A 26361-nucleotide genomic window follows, 5' to 3' on the forward strand; every position below is an offset into this window, starting at 1 on the left:
AGGATGTCCCAAACGTATTTAAGTTTTTTCTTTAAAATAAAAATGAGGGCTTCCCTGGTGGCGCAGTGGTTGAGAGTCCGCCTGCCGATGCAGGGGACGCAGGTTGGTGCCCTGGCCCGGGAAGATCCTACATGCTGCAGAGCGGCTGGGCCCGTGAGCCATGGCCTCTGAGCCTGCATGTCCAGAGCCTGTGCTCCGCAACGGGAGAGGCCACAACAGTGAGAGGCCCGCGTACCGAAAAAAAAAAAAAAAAGAACCACAGCAGAATGTGGTATGTGGTATCACATGAAGTTTTGACAATGCTTCGTGGATTCTCGGTACATAGGTGTTCATTAAAATAGTATTTATTCTTGTCTCTATGTTTGAAATATTTCACGATAAAAAAATTTAAGAAGGCTGCTGGGTAGTGACAGGAGGGGTATATGAGAGGGGAGTTTGGGTGGGGTTCTGGTCATGTTCTGTTTCTTGATGTGGGCCTACAGATGTGCTCACTTCGTGGAAACTCATCAAGCTGTGCATTTATGATCTGTCACTTATCTGAATCTATGTTACAGTTCAATAAAAATTTTACTAAAAAAGCCCCCTCCCTGTTAAATCGAAAAATTTCATAATGACTTAGTAAAGGATTAGTAAAAAATAAACAGTTTGGATATGATTTTTCCTTTGCAAATGATCAGGGTCTTGGGAGTAACTAGAAACCACTCTAAAATCAGTAGCTTTACTTTAGTCTGAATTTGCATTTCTTCATCTTCAGTGACAATGATCTTCAAATCACTCAACCTCCTTTACCCTTTACTCAAGCTTCCTTGGCCATTTCAGTGCATTCCCTTTCTGTTTTGGGAGGTGAAGAGGTTGACTTCAGCATGAGGTGGATCTGTGGGGAGAGAGGGAGGAAGAGAGAAAAGGAGAAAGAGAAACAGAGAGGAAAAGGGGGGGAAAGTGGAAGGAGAACAGGGGTGACAGGCCAGGATGTGTGGAAAGGCCCTGCCACATTCTAACCCCAATATAACAGCTGTTGAACTTGCCCTGAACTTTCCTGTCTCTAGGATTTTGTTCAGACTGTTTCCTCTACCTAAAGTGGCCTCCTTCTTTCCCATGATCTGCTAAGTCCCAGTTTTCTTTCAGGGGAGCATTGTACCCCCAGTGCTAAACAGTACAAGACATGCAGCAAGTGCTGAATGAATGAAACCACCTTAAAAAATGTAAAACAGTCACATAAGCATTTGTGGAATAGTGAATGAATACTAGCTAATATTTATTATATGCTTATGTTGTGCAAGGCATTGTCCTAAATGCTTCACATATAGTAAGCCACTTGATTCTCATAACATCCTATGAAGTAGGTCCTATTATGGTCCTGACCTGGGGAGACTGAATCACAGAGAGGTTAGGAAATCTGACTAGGTTCACACACTAGTAAGTGATGGAGCTGGGATTAGAATACAAAGTCCGATCCGAAGTTTGCTCTAAGCCTGGCTCCAAACCCTTGCAGCTCATCAGCATCGCGTGGGCGCTTTAAGAAAGTAAACTCCTGGCCCTGAAATTCTGATTCCACAGGTGAGGTGTGTGGTTGGTTGGCTGGCTGTGAGCAATAACACCCGACGGCAAAGCTCGGTCGAATCCAGGAATCTCGAGACCCCCTCCTCCCAGCCAAGTTTACTGCAAGCCTGACCCTGCCCGCTGCGAGTCGCGAGGGCCACTGGGAGTTGTAGTAGCACGGTATAGTTCGTCGGCGTCTCCCGGAAGTGACGCAAAGGTCCCGCCTTCTCCTTGCCGCGTTTCCGCTGCTTCGGCTAAGCCGTGTGATTCTCCCGGAAGTGACGCAAAAGTCCCGCCTTCTCGCCGCATTTCCGCTGTTTCGGCTGAGCGGTGTGATTCCGGAGGTCAGCTGGTGAGTACTTCTTTGGCCTTTTGCTTCGAGGAGGGGGACCCGGGTTGGGATACGTGCGGAGACTGTGAGGATGGGGGTCAGGAGGTGGCGGCCCGGGCCCCTTCTCGTGGCCCGTGACTTTCGGGCTTTACCGTAGGTCTGGCCGCGCCCGCCGCAGCCGCTCCGCGCCGTCGCCATGTCGCGGTTTTTTACCACCGGTTCGGACAGCGAGTCCGAGTCGTCCCTGTCCGGGGAGGAGCTCGTCACCAAACCTGTCGGGGGTAACTACGGCAAACAGTGAGTGAGGGCCTGGGCCATGGGGACGACTCGGTGGGGTGAGGGGTTCGGCAGGCTGTGGAAGGCCGCGTATATGGGAGGGGAATGGAAATGGGGGCGGTGAGAGCAGGTTCTAAGGATGTTGAGAGTTAAAGGGACCGGAGCAGTGTTGGAGGGACAACCGTAACGCTAAGGGTGCTGTGAATTGTGGGAATCCACCCACCAGGCAAAAGATAGAGTCACAGAGAAGAGGTTTCCCACTGACTGGGTGTGTTGCATCAGCAAGAAACCCGCAATACTCACTTGATCCCTGGGAGTTCCTTGATCTGGCTCTGAGGTTCTTAAACATCTATTAGTATTTTCCTGTTGTTTATCTCCATTTAAATACTCTTCTCCCATCTCTGCAAATTAAAATTCTTTTCTCCCTTTGGAACGTTGGAATGTTTCTCAAACTTCTGTCATACACATGCCACCTTCACTATTTTTGTCACATACCTGTACTTAAGAATATATATACATACCACTTAAAAGTCTTGTTTCAGCATGAAACTCTTTTTTTTGTTTGTTTGCGGTATGCAGGCCTCTTACTGTTGTGGCCTCTCCCGTTGTGGAGCACAGGCTCCGGACGCGCAGGCTCAGTGGCCATGGCTCACGGGCGCAGCCGCTCCGCGGTGTGTGAGATCTTCCCGGACCGGGGCACGAACCCGTGTCCCCTGCATCGGCAGGCGGACTCTCAACCACTGCACCACCAGGGAAGCCCTAAAACTCATTTTTAAAAGTGAAAAATAGAATCTGTGTATACCCACATGAATATGATTTCATATCTATGCCACAAGTGGAAAATCAACATTACTTGCTATAAAATAGGAAATAATTGGAAAAGCTAATAAGATGGAAAGAAAAGAGATATTGTTGCCAGCTGAATGCTGTCTGTGGTCTGGTTTTTAATTATTAAGTAAAAATATCTAGTAATGGAGGTGTCAAAGCCGTTGAGACTCTTTCCTTGCCCTCGGCCTGTCACACTCTGGGAAATACTGCTTTCTAGGACCTAGTTCAGGTACCACCTTTTCCATTCATTCTAGGTGAAGTACCTCTTTTCTCAACTTCTTAGTAATTTTTAGTGACTTGTGTCTTCACATAATTAATTTTTTGACACAGTAAATAAGTACTTTCGTTTGTTTATGTTTGAGAGGCTGGAGACGGTCATTTTTTTAATGTTACAACATTTGATAAAAGGCTTTACTTGAAGTAAGCTTAAAAGATTGAGTTCTATATGATGAGGCCGTGAAGAGGGAGAATAAAACAAGATGAGTGTGGTAGGAATGGGCTACCTGCCCCATCGGAGAAGAAAAAGAGAGATCATTTGGAAAGACAGGAGCTAGGAACAGAGGTTAATGGTCTCTGTTCCTTCCGAATAGGCCATTGTTGCTGAGTGAGGATGAAGAAGATACCAAGAGAGTTGTCCGAAGCGCCAAGGATAAGAGGTGAGGCCATGGGGAGGCGGGGTGAAGGGGAGTTTCTGGAGCAGTGGTGGGTTTTCTGGTTGGTGATGGTGGGCATGTGCAATGTATTGGGTATTGGGCTCTCAAACCAGGTTTGAGGAACTGACCAACCTTATCCGGACCATCCGTAATGCCATGAAGATTCGGGATGTCACCAAGTGCCTGGAAGAGTTTGAGCTCCTAGGAAAAGCATATGGGAAGGCTAAGAGCATTGTGGATAAGGAAGGTGTCCCCCGGTTCTATATCCGAATCCTGGCTGACCTGGAGGACTATCTTAATGAGGTGTGATTCCTATGGGTGCAGGGGGATCTAGAAGGGGATTGTGGACCTGGAGCTTTCTCCTGACCCACACCCAGGGATCATGTCTCCTCTGAGTTGTTTGCCAGATATTCAGTATTTCCCAGAACATAAGAAATATGTTCTTATAAACATAAGGCGAGGGACTTTTTTATGTTAAGAATTTTAATCGTATATATTTTTATATTACCTCTGATTTGTGGTTTTGTACTTTTGATACATAAATAAAGCATTGGTAAACAATAAGAGGTATAGTTTTTAAGTAGTATAGATGTTTGTAGATAGTAAGACCCAAAAGTTGTGAAGCCTGAAGTTTAGGGAATACTACTTAATCTCAGATCCCTGTTCTCCCTTTCTTCCCTGTTCTTTCCTTCAGCTATGGGAAGATAAGGAAGGGAAGAAGAAGATGAACAAGAATAATGCCAAGGCCCTGAGCACCCTGCGCCAGAAGATCCGAAAATACAACCGAGATTTTGAGTCCCATATTACAAATTACAAGCAGGTGAGGGTGCTAGAGGGAGACTTTCTGAACTTTGGGGGCAGTGACCCCATGACTGAGACAAAAAAGTATTTGCAAATGGGAGGTGTGCGACTGGAGAGGGAATCATGAGAAAGCTCTGTGGGGTGGAGGAGGTGGGATGGGGTAGTTGGCAGGCATCCTTAATTATTCTCTCATTTCCTTCTGTCAAGAACCCTGAGCAGTCTGCAGATGAAGATGCTGAGAAGAATGAGGAGGATTCAGAAGGTGAGTGAGGAAAACCCTTAATTGCAAATGGTTAGGAGGTCTGAAATTAAGGGTTTCCTTGGCTTGTTTTCTTGGTTGCCATTCAGCTCTTCACCATTCTAACTCTTTCTCTCTCCCCTTTCCCACCAGGCTCTTCAGATGAGGATGAGGATGATGAAGGAGTCAGTGCTTCAACTTTCCTAAAGAAGAAATCAGAAGCTCCTTCTGGCGAGAGTCGGAAGTTCCTCAAAAAGATGGAGGTAAGAGCCAGGGTTACACTGAGGGGTGGTTTGTCTGCTGTGGACCATTCTTGGGTCTCTGGGGAGCAGAAAAGACTCACAGAGCCTTAGGGTTGGGAGGGGTGGGCTTTAGCAGAGTCTGGTCTGGGGGCAGATTTCCTCTTCGATTAGAGCACTGAGTGACTTGGAATCTGGAGAAATAGATTCTGGGCCCATCTCTGCCCCAGGGGAGCTGTGTGTCCCTGGAGCAAGTTACCACTTCTTTCTGGGTCTTGGTGGTCCAGTCCAGCTCTTAATATCCTGATTCAACCACTCTTCTGCTGCTCCGGAGAGTCTCTGAAACGTGTGTCAGCAGGGAGAGCAGAGACACAAGTCAGTCTTCCCATCTTGTTTCTTCTGATCACCTTTTTTTTCTCTGAGGATGAAGATGAGGACTCAGAAGATTCAGAAGATGATGAAGATTGGGACACAGGTTCCACATCTTCTGATTCAGATTCAGAGGAGGAAGAAGGGAAACAGACAGTGCTGGCGTCGAGATTCCTTAAAAAGTAAGAAAAGTAATGGTACTTTGGGCTACAGTGAGAGGGGTAGGAAGCTTTTAATCATCTTGAAAGTTGTTGCTCCTGTGGAGTCCTCTTATTTATTTATTTATTTTTCCCATTTCAGATTTAATTTTTATTTGTCTTTTATTTTTATTTATTTTTACATTAAAAAGTTTTTTTATTGAAGTATAGTTGTTGTATAATATTATGTAAATTAGGGGTGTACAGTATAGTGATCCATAATTTTTTTAACTTATTTTTTATATTATTTTATTTATTTGGCTGTGTCAGGTCTTAGTTGTGGCACGTGGGATCTTCTCTGCAGCATGCGGGATCTTTTGTTGCGGCGCAGAGGCTCTTCATTGAGGCGTGGGCTTCTCTCTAGTTGTGGCCTGTGGGGTCAGTAGTTGCAGCGCGCAGGCTTAGTTGCCCCACAGCATGTGGGATCTTAGTTCCCCGACCAGGGGTTGAACCCACGTCCCCTGCATCGGAAGGTGTATTCTTAACCACTGGACCACCAGGGAAGTCCCTAGTGATCCATAATTTTTAAAAGTTATACTCCATTTATAGATTAGTTCTTGGTGTTGTACAGTATATCCTTGTAGCTCATTTTATACCTAGTGGTTTGTACCTCTTAATCCCCTACTCCTATATTGCTCCTCCCCCAATGGAGTCCTTTTAGGTTGTAGAGGCCAACAGAGGGATCTCAGTCAAATATGTTAGTTGGCTAAGGTCATAAAGCTAATGTGTCCTGCAGATGAGATTTGAAGTTTCCAGTGTCCAAATATTTAACCATGACATTACTTGCTGCATGTGGACTGAGTGTTTATCTCTCTTTGATGCTGATTAGCTGTGTGATATTGGATAAGCTCCTTAACCTTTCCAGTCCTCAGTTTTATCTTTTGTAAAATGGAGTGGTACTTGACCCTGTCTCAAGGATACCTGCAAAAATATAGGGAGGTGATACGCCTTAGCCCGGGACTGGCATGTGGTGTGCCCTCAGTGACAGTAGCTTCTCTTCTCACTCTTCCTGAGAACCTAGTATATAGCATATAGACTGCAGCAAGCCTTCCTGAACTTTACTAGTATCGTCATGGTATGGGGAAGGATTCTGATTTGGATTCTGGTCACAGCCCTTACTACTTTAGTGTCTGTCAACTTGGGTGAGTTACTTAGCCTTCTTAGGTCCTAGTTTCCTCCTTTGAAGTCAAGGTGACACCTATCCCTTTGTATTCTACAGAAGTCGAGTATCAAGCTCAGTGATAACTGGCAGAAATACTGATGCGCTAAGGGTTGCTTTCCTGCTTTCAAAAGTTGGGGTTATGCAGCTTCAGGAGTTAGTGAGTTGCCTCACACTAGAGGGGTCAGACACAGCCATTTTATTGAGAAGCATTTTTCATTGTGTGTTCCAGGGAACACTGGTCAAATGCAGGGGGAGTATTGTGTATCTGATGTCTTTTTACTCACAACACTTCTGATACCACATGTGTTTTTTTCTCACACCAGCTAGTTCTCCAACTCTCTGGACACCAACTGGGTGTTCAACACTAAGTCAGTTCTGACACTACCCAAAGTTAGCATAGACCCCGTGAGACTGCCACCACCTTAGAGGCCAGTTGTAAGTTCCAAGTGTGGCTCCTGTGCTTCTGACCAACCGGCTCTAAATTCATAGAGTTCCTACAGTCCCCTCCTCAGATTCGATAATTTGCTAGATCGACCCCCAGAACTCAGGAAAGCTCTTTACTTACTATTACCAGCGTATTACAAAAGGATACAACTCAGGAACCACCAAGTGGAAGAGATGCATAGGGCAGGGTATGGGAGAAGGGGCGTGGAGCTTCAGTGTACTCTCTGAGTTGACCATCCTCCCAGCACTTCAGTGGTTCATCAACCAGGAAGCTCTCCAAATTATCATTTAAGGATTTTTATGGAGGCTTCATTACGTAGCCATGATTGGTTAAATCGTAGGCTGTTGATGATGGGCTCCATTTCCAGTCCCTCTTATTCTCCCCGGTCAGAGGGTGGAGCTATAAGTTCCACCCGTCTAATCATGCTTTGGTCTTTCTGGCAACCAGCCCCCATCCTGAAAGCTTTCTAGAGGCCTGTCAAGGCCTCATTAGAATGAAAGATGCTCCTATTGCTCAGGAAATTCCAAGGGATTTAGGAGCTCTGTGTCAGGAACTGAGGACAAAGACCACATAATTATTTCTTATTACGCCACAGTATCATATTCCCTTCTTGGAGAGTTTACAACCATGTATCAGTTAAGTAAAATAGATCTGTTTAACTTTGTTTCATTAGCTATTTCTTAAATTTGCTTTACTGTGAAACTCATATTTTAAGCCCACTGACATCCTATAGAACTATCAACCTTATTATTGGTTCATACCTTTTATATCTTCTGTTTTTGTCTTTTCAATAATTGTGCATTGAAGTCTCCATTATTTGAACCAGTGTGTGTAGTGTGCACTGCACATGTGCATTGCACAAAGGCTCCTATCTGAGGGAACAAGTGGGGACTAAGGTTAAACTTAGGACATCATGAGAAAAGAAAACAACAGACCAATATCTTTTATGAATTTAGATTCAAAAATCCTCAGCAAAAACCAGTCCAGCAGGGCTTCCCTGGTGGCGCAGTGGTTGAGAGTCCGCCTGCCGATGCAGGGGACACGGGTTCGTGCCCCGGTCAGGGAGGATCCCACATGCCGCGAAGTGGCTGGGCCCGTGAGCCATGGCCGCTGAGCCTGCATGTCCGGAGCCTGTGCTCCACAGTGGGAGAGGCCACAGCAGTGAGAGGCCCGCGTACCGCAAAAAAAAAAAAAGCACTCAACGAAGTAGGAATAGAAGGGGGCTTCCTCTGCTTGATAATAGGGCATCTTTGAGAACACACATACAGTTGACCCTGGAACAGCATTGGTTTGAACTGCACAGGTCCACTTATACGCAGACGTTTTTCAATAAATGCATGCTGTAGTACCACACGGTCCATGGTTGGTTGAATCTTCAGATGCAGAGGACCAACTGTAGAGTCACATGCGGATTTTTGACGGGGGATTGCCACCCCATCCCCATGTCATATCCCACGTCGATCATGGGTCAACTGTATATCTTCTCCTGTCCTTTTATTTTGTACTTTACCATGGTTTATGTTTAGAGATGTCACTTATAAACCCAGCTCGGTTTTTTTTCTTTTTCATCTTATGATCATTGCTGGTTTTTTTCTGTTTTCAATTGTGCCACTCATAAAATTTACTGTTAATCATTTTTTAAGTGTCCAATTCAGTGTCATTGAGTGCATTCACTCGGTTGTGCAACCACCACCACTGTCTCCAAAACTTGATCTCTGCTTTTTAATCTATGCAGGTTAATTTACATTTATTGTGATTGTAAATGTATTTTGTCTTGTTCTTGCTCTCTTATTAATGTGCTTTCTATTTATCCTCTTCCTATTTTTAATTTCCTTTTTTTAACATAAATTTATTTATTTTGGGGTTGGGTCTTCGTTGCTGTGCGTGGGCTGTCTCTAGTAGCAGCAAGTGGGGGCTGTTCGTTGCAGTGCGTGGGCTCTCGTGGTGGCTCCTCTTTTTTTTTTAATTTAATTAATTTTTTTTTATACAGCAGGTTCTTATTAGTTATCTATTTTACACATATTGCTGTATATATTGTCAATTCCAGTCTTCCATGTTGGCGTCTCTTGTTTCGGAGCATGGCCTCTAGGCATATGGGCTTCAGTAGTTGTGGCTCGCGGGCTCTAGAATGCAGGCTCAGTAGTTGTGGCCCACGGGCTCAGTTGCTCTGCGGCACATGGGATCTTCCCGGACGAGGGCTCAAACCCATATCCTTTGCATTGGTAGGTGGGTTCTTAACCAGTGCGCCACCAGGGAAGCCCACCACACATATTTAAAGTTAGCAATTTGATAAGTTGTTACATGTTTATACTCATGAAACCATCACTACAATCAGAGTAAATAAAATCCATCACTCCTAAAAATTGCTTCATGCCCCTTTGTAAACCTTCTCTCCTGCCCCACTTCTCTTTGCCCTTTCTGTGGTCAGCTGCTGATTTGCTTTCTATCACTAGATAAGTTAGCAGTTTTTAGAGTTTTATATAAATGGATTCATACAGTGTATAATTTGGTTAGGAGAGATTTGGCTTTCAGAATAAGTATTTTAAGATTAATCCTATCTTTATTATTTTTACTATAGAGATTACTCGATATATTTTTTTAACCTGTGAAATTTTACTTTGTATACCTAACCCACCTGATCCCCCCCCCCCCAAAAAAAAAATCTAAAATTAGATTTAGTTAAAATGTCAAGTGTCAGAGGTTGGGCTAACCATGGGATCCTCAAGGCCCTTATTGACATGAGGAGTTTGTGGCTTTGTAGTGTCAAAGAATAATTCAGAGACACTATTTTACTTGTATAACAAGGTAGACCAACTTTTAAGATTGATTTCCAACCAAGACAAAAAAGAATTTGATAAGAGAAAGAGGAATAAAGAGAGAGGGAAAAACCACAGACAGTGGTGGGAGCGTTTAATTTTGTTTGCACATTTGTGTGTGTGTAAACTCATTAACTATCTAAGCTAGCCAAGGTTAGTTTCGGTTGTTAATGGATTATCTAGAAACATGACAGGCTATCCCTATAATGTCTGCCAGCATCCTTTTTCAGCATCTCCATATTAAACCAGTCTATACCCTTCCTCTCGTCAGAATTTCTCAGCTTTCATCTTTTGGTCAAAACAAGCCCGTAACGGAACACATTTAATCTCAAGAGCTTCAATTTCTTTGATGCGGGATAATAAGGTTGTCTAGCAACATTTAAGCACCTGGATATTGGATAGTGGGTTTGGGCAGAAAATATAGTCACAGATACAGTAAGAAACATTTAGGACCTTTATTTAATTTTCTAATCAGGCTAAGCCTATCTAGGAGAATGTCTTTAAGAATCACTTTAGTGAACTTTTAACCAAGTGGCTTTTTTCTTAATTGATTTGTTTTTTCCAAAGTATTTATCCAGGTTCAATAAGATGTTATTTATTGCACATCTTTATTTATTAGCCTTGACTGACCAGTATTTGAGATCAGTTTTATTTAGGGTTAATTCTTTTTTTAATTTTTAGCTGAGCCACGTGGCTTATAGAATCTTAGTTCCCTCATCAGGGATTAAACCCGTGCCCTCGGCAGTGAAAGCTTAGAGTCCTAACCACTGGACTGTCAGGGAATTCCCTATTTAAGGTTAATTCTTAGCTAAGGAATTTGTTAGTTTGGGGCTAAAATGTTTAAATTATTTGTTATTTTGGACCACACTAGAGGTAAATTACAGATCACATATTCGTGTTTCTGAATTTGTAGTTGGGGTAGGAATTCTTAAGTACAAACTGATGAAATCTAGTATCTTGGCCTCCTTCTCATAAGTTACCATGTTGGAGTCTTAATCAAATGTGGATATTGGTTTGCAACCATGGGGGAGCTTCCTGGTAAAATCTGAAACTATCCCCATGCACAGAGGACAAGGAGAGACCGAAGAAAGAGGCAGACCACTCCAGATTGGTAGGTGGCAGGTGTAATAAGCAAGGGAACTTAAATACAGGGTTTATCTTTGGCGGCCTCAAGATGAGTAGATCTCTGCACCTGTCTTCCAGAATCTTAAGGGTTTAGGTAGAGGCTATAATAGAGTTCAGTCACATATTCAGATCAGATGGTCTCAACACATTGCTCTCAAGCCTGCATCCTAAGCCTCTCAAGGCTCCTAAGGTGGGAACCGTGAGCAGAACGTATATTCCAAGGACAGAGGAGGGAGTAAGGAGCCTCCAATACCCTGGGTCCAGCTCTTGGATCAACCCATGGTCATATCCTGTCAATGACCTCTTCCAATAGTGAGCAACCAAGATTTTTACTGTGAAACTTGGATAATGATGAACTGATACAAAAGAAGTTAAAAGAGGAGGAATACACAGAATACGTTTCTTGTCTCATTTATGAATCCTAATCTGAAGGGTTTTGGAGGACGTTGTCTACATCTGATATGGTTGCCCTGTGGAATCTCTCCGAGATGCTATCTGCTTCTAAGAGCTACCTGCTTCTGGAGGCCTTTTTTAAAGTGAACCTCAGGATAGATCTCTGGTGGGACTGGATCTCCAAGTTGTTAGGATCCTAAGGAAGAGTGTATTTCTAGGGGCTCTAGATCATAGTTGCGGTTAAGAGGGTGTGGAATGGTCCTTTTCAGTGTAGTTTTAGGACTAACTTCTATTGGTGTCTCTTAATGTCTTTAGCTTCTTAGCTGTGTATTTAGGTGGAGGTGTATTTGGTGGTGTCCCTCTAGCTGAGAGCATAAATGTCGGTTTTCTGATCGATTCTAACAAGATGTGAATATACCAAGGTATAATCTGTCATAGGGGAGAGATCAAGTCAAGTTTTAGGTCTTTCAGTTAGAATTTCATAGGGTGAGAGTTTGTGTTTTTGAGGTGTGAATCACAATATCCTGAGGGCTTCGAGTAAAACTTTAGGCCAAGGATAATTAAGTTCTTTTGAAGTTTAGACAGCATTGATTTTTAAATAGCATGAAGTCCTGTGATCTCAGAGCTTTGGGGATGGATGATGCAGACCAAGCAGTTTCGGCTTAATGAACATACTTAATGTATTTGCAAAGGATTTTACCTATGAAATGAGTTTTTATCATTACAGAGTATTGCATTAGTACAGGAGGAAAAACCATTAAGCTTCTATTGAGTTATGACATAGGGAGTTCCCTGGTGGTCTAGTGGTTGGGATTCGGCGCTGTCACTGCCATCGCCCGGGTTCCGTCCCTGGTTGGAGAACTGAGATCCCACAAGTATCCCACAAGACATGTGGCATGGCCCCCCCCCAAAAAATTATGGCATAAATCTTTTGGCAAGGGCAAGTTTTAATCCAACTGGCAAATTTATAAACTTACTAAAGCATATTCAAACCTTTTAAGCAGTTAAAATGAAATTTATTTATAAACATTTAAATGATGTTTTAATTATAGATAACTTGAATGTTTGTTCAAGTGTTTCTGGAGAGACTTTTTCCTCAGTATCTTTATAAAGTTTGAAATAATTTGTCCCTGTCATTTGGTTTATATTTCATTATATAAATATTAAAGTCCGGAAATGATTTCAGACATCAAATAGCTTAAGTCCACTTTGAGGTAGCCAGTGATCTTTTTCTTTTTTGTTGGGGACATTTTGTTGTATTGAACAGTTTTTTTTTAAATTCAGAATTTATATTAATAATTGTCATAAGAGGGGAAAGAAAGGCAGGGAAAAGCAGCCAGTCTGGGAACCGCAAAAATTTTTTTGCTCTTTTTTTTTCCTAAGCACTGATTTTAAACTGATAAATCAGTTGGTGATAAAAAGATTAGTCTGGGGACTTCCCTAGTGGTACAGTGGTTAAGAATCTCCCTGCCAGTGCAGGGACACGGGTTCAAGCCCTGGTCCAGGAGGATCCCACATGCCGTGGAGCAACTAAGCTTGTGCACAACTACTGAGCCTGCGCTCTAGAGCCTGGAGCCACAACGCCTGGAGCCCGTGCTCCGCAACAAGAGAAGCCACCGCAGTGAGAAGATGGTGCACTGCAACAAAGAGTAGCCCCCACTAGCCGCAGCTAGAGAGGACCCGTGCACAACAAAGACCCAACGCAGCCCTAACTAACTAAGTAAATAAATAAATAGATTTATTTATTTTTAAAAAAAAAGATTAGTCTGGACAGAGCAACTAGTACCAAAGGATAACTGTGTTGCTTATGGATTCTTTGGAAAACCTTAGAGTTTAGTTGTGGAGCAACATGACAGGCTGATTTCTGTGTCTGTAGCGGCCTGGTTAGCACCTCTGTCTTATTAAACTAGGCCATACTCTTTCCTTCATATGAGTTGCTTAGTGTAATATGGTAACAGACCTTGGTAAGTGGTCTGGCAGATTCAAATGCTTAGTGGTCCTTGCTTTGGTTATGGTTACAGTTATCCACAGGTCATTCTTGTAGAGTGTAACTTGGACCCAGGAATAGAAAAAGAGGAATTTTGTGGGGGGAAGAAGCCTCAAGGTGGAGAGGGAGCTGATCCTTCATCTTCTTCTGTGTCTCTTGGCAGGGCCCCCACCACAGAGGAGGACAAGAAGGCAGCTGAGAAGAAACGGGAGGACAAAGCCAAGAAGAAGCACGATAGGAAATCCAAGCGCCTGGATGAGGAGGAGGAAGACAATGAAGGCGGGGAGTGGGAAAGGGTCCGGGGTGGAGTGCCCCTGGTTAAGGTGAGGATTTTAGAACGAAAAGGAATTGGGAAACAGTTTGGGAGAGCATACATGTACCCTCCTGGTCGGATTCGGGAGAACAATTAAGGCAAGAACAGGTTTCTGTCAGCCTGCACATAACTTGTGTGTTACCTAGGAGAAGCCAAAAATGTTTGCCAAGGGAACTGAGATCACCCACGCTGTTGTCATCAAGAAACTGAATGAGATCCTACAGGCACGAGGCAAGAAGGGAACTGATCGGTAAGATTCGTGGGCCTGGACTATGTCATTACAGGGTGAAAGCTCATTTTCTCTTAAGACACGGGGTGGAGGTTGGTGGGGAAATAGTGCTATTTTGGGAAGATCTTTGTGTGGCAATAGTAGAAGGAATGATGGACTACACCAGTCTATTTTCTGCTGTTTACATTCTGTTTGACTTTAGATCAGTCACTTAACCTTTGGGGGCTGTTTTCCCATCTGTAAAATGGGAATAATACTCTTCTTTAGTTATTCAGTGACTAAAGAGGATGTTAGATTGTTAGCATTATTGCTGTTTCTGTTTGGAATTTATGAGAGACAAGCAAGTATACAGGTGGTGAGGCTAGGGGTGGGTATTGAGAATGAGGCTGCCTTTCTTATCTGAAGAGGGTGTACTGTATGACAGGATAAGACTTTTCTATTTGTTTCCTGTGCCTCACCCAATTCTATACCCTTCCAGTGCAGCCCAGATTGAGCTGCTACAGCTGCTGGTTCAGATTGCTTCTGAAAACAACCTGGGAGAGGGTGTCATCGTCAAGATCAAGTTCAATATCATCGCCTCTCTTTATGACTACAACCCCAACCTGGCCACATACATGAAGGTGAGAACAATAACGAGCACCCCACGGCGGACCTGGTGAGTCATGGGAAGGTGGCTAGTGACTCAAGACTCAAGGACTGTTGGAGTAGTCTTGGTGGTTGAAGGCCCATGGATTCCTGGTGTAAGGCTCTTGGGAGGCATCTCATTGTTCCACCTTCACACCTCTGACTGCTGTCTGATCTCTTGGCAGCCTGAGATGTGGCAGAAGTGTCTGGACTGCATCAATGAGCTGATGGACATCCTGTTTGCAAACCCCAACATCTTTGTTGGAGAGAACATTCTGGAAGAGAGTGAGAACCTGCATAATGCTGACCAGGTAAAGAGGGGATTTGGCAGGCTATTTGGAAGTGTGTGTTGTCTGCTTTGGGAAGGCTTGTTGGAGACAAAAGGGTTGAAGTCCAGGACTGGAATCTGGGCTAATTTATTTCCTCCTTTGCCTTCTCTTCAGCCGCTGCGTATCCGTGGCTGTATCCTAACTCTGGTGGAACGAATGGATGAAGAATTTACCAAGATAATGCAAAACACTGATCCTCACTCCCAAGGTGAGCCCGAGCAAGCATGGGCATCAGTGAGAGGAAAAGCGCAGGGATTAAAGTGAAGGATTATACTAAGTGAGAATGTTCAGAAAGCCAGCCCTTCCCCACCCCAGCATTTGTACCACAGGGCCTCTTTAAGATACTGGACCCCACTCCTGTAGCTTCTGATTCAATAGGTCTGGGTGAGGCCTCACATTTTGCATTTCTAACATGTTCCTAAGTGATGGTGCTGTCTGCTACTTTGAGAACTGTTGGGGTATAATGATCTCTGTCCACTTGGCTTGTTTAGCTTGTACGCCTTAAGCATTAGAATGGTGAAATGCAGGACATTTACACAGTAAAATGTGAGTGTCCACATGTGTCCACCAAGTCAAAGGTATATTGATGAACAAGACAGCTTGGGGCCTTCATGCTCATGGAGCTTACATTTCGGTGCTGAAGCAAGGCAGTTCTACAAAATAATGAACGAGTCAGTTGTAGGTAATGTAAAGTGTGAACTAGAAATTGAGATCGGGACATGTGACAGGATGTCTGGAGTGGTGGCTGCTTTAGGTAATGGTTGAAGAAGCGTCTGTAGGTAGGGCACATGTGAGGTGAGGGCCGAATGAGGAGGAGGAGGAGGGGTTAATCGGGAGGAATTAGCAGAAGAGAGTGCCTGACAGCAATGGAGAGTGAGCTTGACACGGCCCAGGAGAGGATGGTATTTTTATTTATTTTTTTTATTTTTTTATTTTTTTTTTTTAATACACAATGTATTTATTTATTTATTTATTTATGGCTGTGTTGGGTCTTCATTTCTGTGCATGGGCCTTCTCCAGTTGTGGCAAGTGGGGGTCACTCTTCATCGCGGTGCGCAGGCCTCTCACCATCGCGGCCTCTGTCGTTGCGGAGCACAGGCTCCAGACGCGCAGGCTCAGTAATTGTGGCTCACGGGCCCAGTTGCTCCATGGCATGTGGGATCCTCCCAGACCAGGGCTCGAACCTGTGCCGTCTGCATTGGCAGGCAGATTCTCAACCACTGCGCCACCAGGGAAGCCCGAGGATGGTATTTTTAGAGCACAGTGGGTAGACTTTTCTGATGGGTACAGAAAACACATGCAGAGGTAATTGGATTGATGAGGGACATATGATTGGGAAAGCCTGGGTGCCTGGCTAAGCTGAGGGTGGGTGCTCTCCCTGCCAGAGTACGTGGAGCACCTGAAGGACGAGGCACAGGTGTGCACCATCATTGAGCGTGTGCAGCGCTACCTGGAGGAGAAGGGCACCACTGACGAGATCTGTCGCATCTACTTGAGGCGCATCCTCCACACCTACTACAAGTTTGATTACAAGGCCCATCAGCGGCAGCTTACCCCCCCTGAGGGCTCCTCAAAGGTCAGTGCTTGGCCACCATGTCAGAGGGGAGAGGGGTGTGTCCATTGGTTCTGCATGTCTGTCAGGACTTCATGGCAGATCTTCTATTCCCTGGGGACTGTCTGTGGTGGAGCAGAGGGACTAGGAAGAGGCTGGATGGCGTCTCGTCTTTGGTTGCTGAAGGCTGAGCCATTTACAACCATTGTCCTTGACGTATTTCCTCCTCCAACACTCTCTCCCCCCACCCCTAACCCCTCCAGTCAGAGCAAGACCAGGCTGAAAATGAGGGCGAGGACTCAGCTGTGCTAATGGAGAGACTGTGCAAGTACATCTATGCCAAGGACCGCACAGACCGAATCCGCACATGCGCCATCCTCTGCCATATCTACCATCATGCTCTGCACTCCCGCTGGTACCAGGCCCGTGACCTCATGCTCATGAGCCACCTACAAGACAACATTCAGCACGCGGACCCGCCAGTACAGGTAGGATGGGAAGGAGGCGCTGTGGCCCTGGTGGCAAAGGGAAGACCAGGCCAGGCCCCCTGTCCACTCTGTTCAGGCAAAGTGGCTCAGGCAGATTAGCCACCTGTCGGGCTAATGCAGATACAGGGAGACACTTGGTCCTTCCCGAGTGCTAGCATTCTTTGATTCTCCTACATGTTAACATAGAGTTCTCTGGGATAGGATTTGGGTTCAACTAACATTTATTATAACTCCTGTTCCTGGTTTGGAACAAACATTAGGAGATCAGTTTACTTAAAAAGATGAAAAGGCATTTAAGCAGTTAACCTGAGAAGGACAAGGACCCAAATACAGTGTGATGTGTGAAACATAAAATTTTGTGTGTGGCAGCATTGTGAGGACATTTTCCTGTAGGAGTATTACAGTTGTGTCTAGGTATAGATCCTATAAATGTGTGTTTAGAACAATTGTGAGGTATTTATGTGTAAAACATGTGGTGAGCCTGTCTGGTGGTGCTTTTTGAATAGCACACCTATTTTTTATTCCATTGTGTGAATTTATCACAGGTTCTTGATTTTTCTCTTGATACCTGATCAACGAGTTTGGGGTATTATAAATGAAGCTCTTGTGATTTATGTATAAGTTTGTGTGGATGTATGGTTTCTCTTGGGTAAATACTTAAGAGTGGAATTGCTGCATCATAGTGTAGGTGTATGTCCAGTTTTATAAGAAGCTCAAAAATGGGACTTCCCGGGCTTCCCTGGTGGCGCAGTGGTTGAGAGTCCGCCTGCCAATGCAGGGGACATGGGTTCGTGCCCCAGTCCAGGAAGATCCCGCATGCCGCGGAGTGGCTGGGCCCGTGAGCTATAGCCACTGAGCGTACGCGTCCAGAGCCTGTGCTGTGCAACGGGAGACGCCACAACAGTGAGAGGCCCGTGTACCAAAAAAAAAAAAAAAAAAAAAAAAAAAAAAAAAAAAAACAAGTTTTTTGAATCTGCCTGCCAATGCAGGGGACACGGGTTCGAGCCCTGGTCTGGGAAGATCCCACATGCCGCAGAGCAACTAAGCCCACAACTACTGAGCCTGTGCTCTAGAGCCTGCAAGCCACAGCTACTGAATCCCCGCTCAGTACTAGTACTCTGCTCAACAAAGAGTAGCCCCAGCTCGCTGCAACTAGAGAAAGCTCGCGCGCATCAGTGAAAACCCAAGGCAGCCAAAAGTAAATAAATAAATAAATTTATTTAAAAAAAAGAAAAAGAAAGAAAGAAACTCAGAAATGTTTGTACCATTTTTCATTTCTACTTTGTCAATATTTAGTGGTGTTGGTCTTCTTAATTTTGGCCATCACGGTTGTTGTCTAATGGTATCTCAGTGTGGTGTTAGTTTGTATTTTCCTGATAACTATTGAAATTGACTACTTTTTAAATGTTTATTGGCCCTTTATATATCTTCTTTTGTGAGATGTCTGGTCAACTTCTGCCCCCACCCCTTTTTTTAAAGATTGGATTATTCATCTTTTTATTACTGAGTTGTAGGAAATCTTTATATATCCTGGATACCAGTCCTTTGTCAGATAAATGTTTTCCAAATATTTTTTTCCAGTGTGTGTTGTGGTTTGCCTATTCATTTTCTTAACCATGTGTTTTGATATATATTCTAATATATCAGTTTTATCTCTTTTGGTTATTTTCTGGGTCCTATCTAAAGAAACTTTTTCCTACTTGCAATTCATAAAGATATTCTTTTTTTATTTTTAGTTTTTGGAAGTTCTTGTGGTTTTAGCTTTCACATTTAGGTCTATGTTTTCTGCATATGGTCAGGGTCAGAGACGTTCTTTCCCCATTATATTGCTTTGGTGCCTTTGTGGAAAACCACGTGAAAAACCAACCACATGACCCTATAAATGTATTTCTGGGCTCTCTATTCTATTCGATTCATTCATCTTTTTGTCCTTCCTTATGCCAATTCCACACTGTCTCGATAGCTGTGCCTTTACAGTTAAGTCTTTTTTTTCCAATTTATTTATTTATTTATTTAAGGCTGCATTGGGTCTTCGTTGCTTCGCCCAGGCTTTCTCTAGTTGAGGCGAGCAGGGGCTGCTCTTCGTTGCGGTGCATGGGTTTCTCATTGCAGTGGCTTCTCTTGTTGCAGAGCGTGGGCTCTAGGCACACAGGCTTCAGCACTTGGGGTACTCGGGCTCAGTAGTTGTGGCTTGCAGGCTCTAGAGCGCAGGCTCAGTAGTTGTAGCGTATGGGCTTAGTTGCTCCACGGCATGTGGGATCTTCCCGGACCAGGGCTCGAACCCCTGTCTCTTGCATTGGCAGGCGGATTCTTAACCACTGCGCCACAAGGGAAGTCCCTAGAGTAAGTCTTGAAGTCAGGTAGTATGACTCCTCCAACTTTGTTGTTTTTTAAAAATAGTTGGAATGTTCTGTGACATTTGTATTTCCACATAAATTTCAAAATCAGCTTGTCAATTTGTGCAAAAATGCCTGCTAGGATTATATTGAATCTGAAAATCAATTTTGGGAGAACTGACACCTTAACAACTTTGAACCTGTTGATCTTACGTGTTATTCTTTGTTTAATTTCTTCAGTTTCTCTCTGCAGAGGTAATATACATCTTTCAAAAAATTATTCCTGAGAATTATACGATTTTTGATGCTATCGTAAATGCAATTTTTAAATTAAATTAAATTTAATTTAATTTTTTATTTTGTCCACATGGCTTACGGAATCTCAATTCCTCAACCAAGGATTGAACCTGGGCCACGGCAGAGAAAGCACTGAATCCTAGCCACTAGACCACCAGGGAACTCCTGTTAATTTCATTTTTAAATTGTTAACTACCAGTATCTAAAAATAAAATTAATTTTCTTACATTGGCCTTGGATCCTGCCATTTTGCTAAATTCAGTTTTAGTCTGGCCTTCTGTCCTGTGTATTTGCGGATTCAACCAAGTGCAGATTGAAGATATTTGGGGGGAGGGGGAAGGGATTCCAGAAAGTTCCCCCCAAAACCCAAAATTTTCCTTGTTTGGTAACTATATAGCACTTACGTTGTATTAGGTGTTACAAGTAATCTACAGATGATTTAAATTACATGGGAAGACGTACCGTAAGTTATATTCAAATACTATTCCATTTCATGTAAGAGACTTGAGCATCTGCAGATCTTGGTATCCATGGAGGGTCCAGGAACCAATCCCCTATGGATACTGAGGGACAGCTGTATTGGGTCTCTGAAACTTTTCTTTCTTTTTTGTTTCTTTTTTGCCATATTGTAATGACTCAAATCTCTAATACTTAGTGCTGAATAGAAGTGAGAGCAGACATCTTGCCTCCTTCCCAGTATCAGCAGGGAAGCAGTGAACATTTCACCATTAATAAGAATGTTATCGGGCTTCCCTGGTGGCGCAGTGCTTGAGAGTCCGCCTGCCGATGCAGGAGACGCGGGTTCGTGCCCCGTTTCGGGAAGATCCCACATGCCGCGGAGCGGCTGGGCCCGTGAGCCATGGCCACTGAGCCTGCGCGTCCGGAGCCTGTGCTCCGCAAATGCGAGAGGCCACAACAGTGAGAGGCCCGCATAACACAAGGGAAAAAAAAAAAAAAAAAAAAGAATGTTATCTATTTTTATAGATAGTATTTTTGTAGATAGACTTTCTCAGATTGATGGAGTTCTCTTCTGATCCTAGTTGGCTGGGAATTTTTGTCCTTAATAGGTGTTGAATTTTGTCAAAATCTTTTTCTGCATCTATTGAAATAATGCACAGTTATTTCTCCATTATTCTGTTTATATGGTGAATAACCATGATTTTAGATTTTTATATCAGACTTTCATTCCTGTGATATATCCTACTTGGTCATGGTATATTATCTCTTTTATATATTGCTGGATTTTGCTTGCTGGTATTTTTTTAAGGCTCTTTGTATCTAAGTTCATGACCGGTATTGACCTCTATATTTTTGTTGTCAGTAAAGACTTGGTCTTTCCCCCCCCACGAAAATCCGTACTACCTACAGTCTTCCCTATCTTAATTATTGACAAGTCCATCTTTTCAGTTGCTTAGGCCCAGAAGCCTTGAATTCATCTTTGATTCTTGTTTTTCTCTCACATTTGATTCCCCACCCATTTGTGTTGAAAATCCCTATCTGACCACTTATTATCACTTCCGCTGCCACCCTCTGGTCTAAGCCACCATCATGTTCCCGGCCTCTCTGTCTGCTTCTGCCCTTATATCCCTTCAGGTTGTTCTTTCTTTTTCTTTTTCTTTTTTTTAATGTTTATTCCTTTTACTTTTTTAATTAATTTATTTTTGGCTGCATTGGGTCTTCATTGCTGCGCGCGGGCTTTCTCTAGTTGCGGCGAGTGGGGGCTGCTCTTCATTGCGGTGCACAGGCTTCTCATTGCAGTGGCTTCTCTTTGTTACGGAGCACGGGCTCTAGGGCGCACAGGCTTCAGTAGTTGCGGCGCGTGGGCTTAGTTGCCCCACGGCATGGGGGATCTCCCCGGACCAGGGATCGAACCCATGTCCCCTGCATTGGCAGGTGGATTCTTAACCACTGCGCCACCAGGGAAGCCCAGGTCTTTATTTTTAAACATCCCCTTCAAAATGAGGCCTTCCCTAGTTATCCTACATAAAATTGCGAGTTCCCACCACTACTGCCACCACTCAGACTCCCTTCTTAACTCCCTCGTCTGCTTTATTTTTCTCCTTAGCTTGGGTCACCACCTGCATATTATGCTTATTTTGTCCTCCACACCCCTGTCCCTAGAGTGTAAGCTCCATGGAAGGGGAGGAACTGGTCTATTTTACTCTCTGTCCTAACCCTGTGAAAGACTTGCCTTGTGGCTATCACCTCTGAGTTCATTGCCCTTTGCTCTTAGATCCTATACAACCGCACCATGGTGCAGCTGGGCATCTGTGCCTTCCGCCAAGGCCTGACCAAGGATGCTCACAATGCCCTGCTGGACATCCAGTCAAGTGGCCGGGCCAAGGAGCTTCTGGGCCAGGGCCTGCTGCTGCGCAGCCTGCAAGAGCGCAACCAGGAGCAGGAGAAGGTGGAGCGGCGCCGGCAGGTGCCCTTCCACCTGCACATAAATCTGGAGCTGCTGGAGTGTGTTTACCTGGTGTCCGCCATGCTCTTGGAGATCCCCTACATGGCCGCCCATGAGAGTGACGCCCGCCGACGAATGATCAGCAAGCAGTTCCATCACCAGCTGCGGGTGGGCGAGCGACAGCCCTTGCTGGGTGAGTGTGGGGCTCTGTAGTGCAGCAGATTTTGCTCGTTTGTTCCTTGATTACTTGTAATCAAAGGATTAAAAGAAGATAAAGGGAGTAAACTTTCCCACAAGATGATTTCATTTGACTTAATGGCATCTCCATGTATGGCCTAAAAGCATCATTTTTACTCAGTAGTCTCCATGGTCTCTTACCATAGGACACGTTGTCTTAGCTTACAAATTAAGCCCCCTGCTTCCTATCATTTTCCCCTTCAGTCTGTATTTGTCAGTAGTATCTTTCTACCAAGTGTATGATGTTATACACCCCCAGCACCTTCAGGAGTTCTTCATTGCCTGTAGAATAAAGTCCAGCTGCCTCAGTCACTAAGTTAAAAGTCTCCATGACCTGATTCCAACGATATTTTTAATTTAGTATAAACTTACGTAGTACTTTTTTCTGCCTGGCACGAAGTGTTTTATAAATAATAATAATTCATTTATTCTTCATTATTCGTAACCCTATGAAGATACTATTATGACCCCCTTTTTCCTGATTAAGAAACTGAGGCACAAAAGTTAAGTGACTTTACCCAGGGTTAACACAGCTGGTATGTGTCTCTCTGACCTTTTTCTCTTTTTCCCTTTCATCCATATTATTTTTTAGCTAACTGACTGGACCCTTGGCATTCAAGAATCTAACATTGGCTTCTTTGAGCACTTTTAGAGATCTGATCATTCAATCCAGAGGTTCAGTGAGTTGTGATTTCACTGGGAAAGGAATTTGAATTGCGCCCTTCCTGTAGGACTGGTGCATGGAAGGACTTGGCAACTGAGCCAAGCTTACTGTCCACGGCCACGTCCTTCTACAGATTTGTCCTCTACTGGTTGTGTGTATGGTCATATTAAGTGCAGGCGCACTTCAGGCAAATTATGTTTGGGCTATGTAGTGATGCTTTACTTCGTTTTGATTTAATTGGAAAATTGCCAGTGAAAATCTGTATGTCCAGCATCTCTTAGGGCTTCTTGGTTCACATTCCCCGCCTCTCTACTACTCCCTGCAGTGGATGTTAGACATTTTTTTTAGGTCAGTGAACCTTGTAAGAATCTGATAAAAACTGTGGACCCTTTCCTAGGAAAATGTGCATAAGGGTACACACAGCAATATGTCAGCATTTTCAAGGAACTGACCAATCCCCTGAGGCACATCATAAACTAAGTCTAAATGTAAATACAGTTATTCTGATACTAAGTGACTTATACAGTCACATAGCTACTTAATGGAGAGCTGGGAGAGTCTCAGTCCAGTTGTTTGCTCTCCTAGCCTGGGTTCCTCCTTAAATAGTGCTTGTGGGGGAAGGAGCCCTCATCCCAAGTTTCCCTAGGCCCTTCCTCATTCCCAGCCTTTCAGGTCCCCCCGAGTCAATGAGGGAACACGTGGTCGCTGCCTCCAAGGCCATGAAGATGGGTGACTGGAAGACCTGCCACAGTTTTATCATCAACGAGAAGATGAATGGCAAAGTGTGGGACCTTTTTCCGGAGGCTGACAAAGTCCGAACCATGCTGGTTAGGTGAGCAGAGAACAAGACCCTAGTGGGTGGGGAAGAAAAGACTTGGTCTCCTTCACTGAAGATCTCCCCCTTTTCTCCCTTCTCCCCACAGGAAGATCCAGGAAGAGTCACTGCGGACCTACCTCTTCACCTACAGCAGTGTCTATGACTCCATCAGGTAGGATGGGCCCTGAGGAGGCACAGGAGCCCCAGCTTTGTGGTCGAGGGTCCTAATTGCTCCCTGCTCTTGGCCTTCTTTGTCCCCAGCATGGAGACACTGTCGGACATGTTTGAACTGGACCTGCCCACTGTGCACTCCATCATCAGCAAGATGATCATTAACGAGGAGTTGATGGTAAGGGCCATCAACATGGGCACATGGGCAGGTGGAGTCATGGAGAGATTGGAGTACAGGAGACTGATCTGTCCCTTCCTCCGTCTCACTTCTGTCAGGCCTCCCTGGACCAGCCGACACAGACAGTGGTGATGCACCGCACTGAGCCCACTGCCCAGCAGAACTTGGCACTGCAGCTGGCTGAGAAGCTGGGCAGCCTGGTGGAAAACAATGAGCGGGTGTTTGACCACAAGCAGGGTACCTATGGTGGCTACTTCCGAGGTGAGTGCTTCCATCCCCTCTGCGCTCCCAGGGTCCTGGCCCCCTTACTGCCTCTCCCTTGGCATTCACCCCCTCCCTTCCCCATCTCTCTCCTGCAGACCAGAAGGATGGCTACCGCAAAAATGAGGGCTACATGCGCCGGGGTGGCTACCGCCAGCAGCAGTCTCAGACGGCCTACTGATTGCTTGACTTCAGTCCCCAGCGCCCTAAACCATTCAACACCCCAGTCATTAAAGGTCTATTTAGAGTTGCTGCAGTTCTGCCTGTCTGTGTGTTGCCAGAGGTGTGTTGGACACATTTATTTCCTAATTATATTTCTAAGCTTCTATCCCATGACAGGCACAAGGCTCAGGATGCAGGGATGACTTGCACATATCCCTGACTTCAAAGAGCTTGCTGCTCTTTGACATTTGACCGGAAAATTGTAGTAATATGTGATAAGTTACAGCAGGCATTTTTTTAAAAGGTGGTGGGTATATTGAATAGGATGTGATTATGGGGCATAAATGTCAGGGAAAGCATAATGGAGGCAGTGGTGATGGACGTTGCGAGTGGATGGGTGGTGGTTCACCAGGCAGGGAAAAGGGAGAGTTAGTCTAGACCTGTGTGAAGTGTAGTCGTCAGACCAGTGTGGATGCACAGTTAGCCTGTCCATGACAAAACAGGCACCGTAATTAAGAGTAAGCACTGAGAAGCTTTGCTATTGCTGTGATATCTAAGCATGTGACCGGTTTTCTAATTTGTGTGATAGTGTTTTCAAAAGTATTTACCCACAATAGGCTGGAAATTTTTTTAATGGCCCTTCACCACATTTGAAAAGCATTGATGTAGGCAAAGGAAAAAGAGCACTTAAACAGGATGAGAGGAGCAAAAGAATAGTGTGGTTGGTATAAAGTGTTTGTGGAGTATGTGCAGAAGATCAACTAGAGGCTTCATCCGGGGGCCATCGCATGAAGGCTAAGTGCTTTGGAGTTGTGGAAACGAAATAGAATGGATCCATTTTTAAGAAGGGTAATGGAGCAGTACTGTGGAGTTTAGAGTTGGAGGCAGAGAGCCTACCAGAGTAAAAAGCATGTAAAGCCAAGGTGGGGCTTCCCTGGTGGCACAGTGGTTGGGAATCCGCCTGCCAATGCAGGGGACACAGGTTCGAGCCCTGGTCCAGAAGGATACCATATGCCGTGGAGCGGCTAGGCCCGTGCGCCACAACTACTGAGCCTGCGTTCTAGAGCCCGTGCTCCGTCTGCAACAAGAGAAGCCACCGCAATGAGAAGCCCGTGCACCACAACTAGAGAAAGCCCGCGTGAAACAGTGAAACCCAACACAGTCTAAATAAATAAATTTTTTAAATAAATAAATAAAGCCAGGATCGGGTTGGGGTCAGAGGTGAGGGAATGATAGAAGAGGGATGTATGTGTCGAGCTGTGGGGTTCTGTGCCATGTTGAATCTGAGAGTAGTAAGAGCAACAGATTCTCGTGTCTGGGGATAAATTGACAATAGGGATGTTATCAAGAAATTGTTGGGCTAGTCTTTGTGTTCAGAAATACAAGAAGAGCAGGGGTGCAGAGTGGGTTTGATAATTAGGTTGTTTTTACGAATGTTGAGTTTGAGGTTCCTCTGGGACATAAGCAAGGCAGTTGGAGGTTAAGGTTTGGGATGCATATTAATTAGACTATTAAGCTGTTCTAACAAACCGACTCTGAAGCAGTGATTCACACAGAATAGTTTAGTTCTCATGTGACAGTCCAGAGGTAGGTGAGTGGCCCTGGCTTGGAGTCAAGCAACTATATTACAGGATCATCTGGGGACTCAGGGTCCTACCGTCTTAATGCTTCACCATCCCCTAGATGGTGGTTCTCATCTGTATGGTTGAAGGTAGTGCATCAGCCCCACATCTTTGTTCAGGCCCATAGGAAGGGGAAGAGAAAATAGAGGGCCTGGAAATTACCCTGATCCCATGGGCTAGAACCTAGTCTCAAATTCTTAACCATCCTGTGGAGAAGGCTAAAATGCCTCTATCTGGATGGTTGTGTGTTCATTTAAACTTGGGGGTTATATTATTAA

General features: G+C 44.5%; 1 protein-coding gene across 2 annotated transcripts; it reads left to right on the forward strand.

The window, feature by feature from the left end:
- The first annotated feature begins 1899 nt into the window (after positions 1-1899).
- On the forward strand, positions 1900-24550 carry LOC103079106 (eukaryotic translation initiation factor 3 subunit C). Of its 2 annotated transcripts, none has more exons than XM_007452794.1 (20): positions 1900-2167; positions 3565-3630; positions 3741-3930; positions 4322-4447; positions 4636-4690; positions 4820-4929; positions 5329-5456; positions 13563-13722; positions 13859-13962; positions 14420-14561; positions 14751-14876; positions 15009-15102; positions 16280-16470; positions 16710-16934; positions 21801-22164; positions 23545-23704; positions 23796-23861; positions 23951-24038; positions 24137-24299; positions 24398-24550. In XM_007452794.1, exons 1-20 carry the CDS (start codon positions 2067-2069, stop codon positions 24478-24480), a joined length of 2742 nt encoding a protein of 913 aa, XP_007452856.1. In that variant the 5' UTR covers positions 1900-2066; the 3' UTR covers positions 24481-24550. The 2 variants fall into 2 exon arrangements, with proteins under 2 accessions (XP_007452856.1, XP_007452857.1); XM_007452795.1 differs by having other exon boundaries at positions 2067-2167; positions 4352-4447; positions 24398-24480.
- Positions 24551-26361: the final 1811 nt, after the last annotated feature.

Source organism: Lipotes vexillifer, unplaced genomic scaffold (assembly GCF_000442215.2).
Source record: "Lipotes vexillifer unplaced genomic scaffold, Lipotes_vexillifer_v1.1 scaffold426, whole genome shotgun sequence".
Classification (NCBI taxonomy): domain Eukaryota; kingdom Metazoa; phylum Chordata; class Mammalia; order Artiodactyla; family Lipotidae; genus Lipotes; species Lipotes vexillifer.

Coding starts and splice junctions, on each gene's coding strand:
- LOC103079106 (XM_007452794.1), top strand. CDS start 2,067: ATGTCGCGGTTTTTTACCACCGGTTCGGACAGCGAGTCCGAGTCGTCC. Junction 13,723..13,858: donor GTGGAGTGCCCCTGGTTAAG/GTGAGGATTTTA, acceptor TGTGTTACCTAG/GAGAAGCCAAAAATGTTTGC. Junction 23,862..23,950: donor AGTGTCTATGACTCCATCAG/GTAGGATGGGCC, acceptor CTTTGTCCCCAG/CATGGAGACACTGTCGGACA.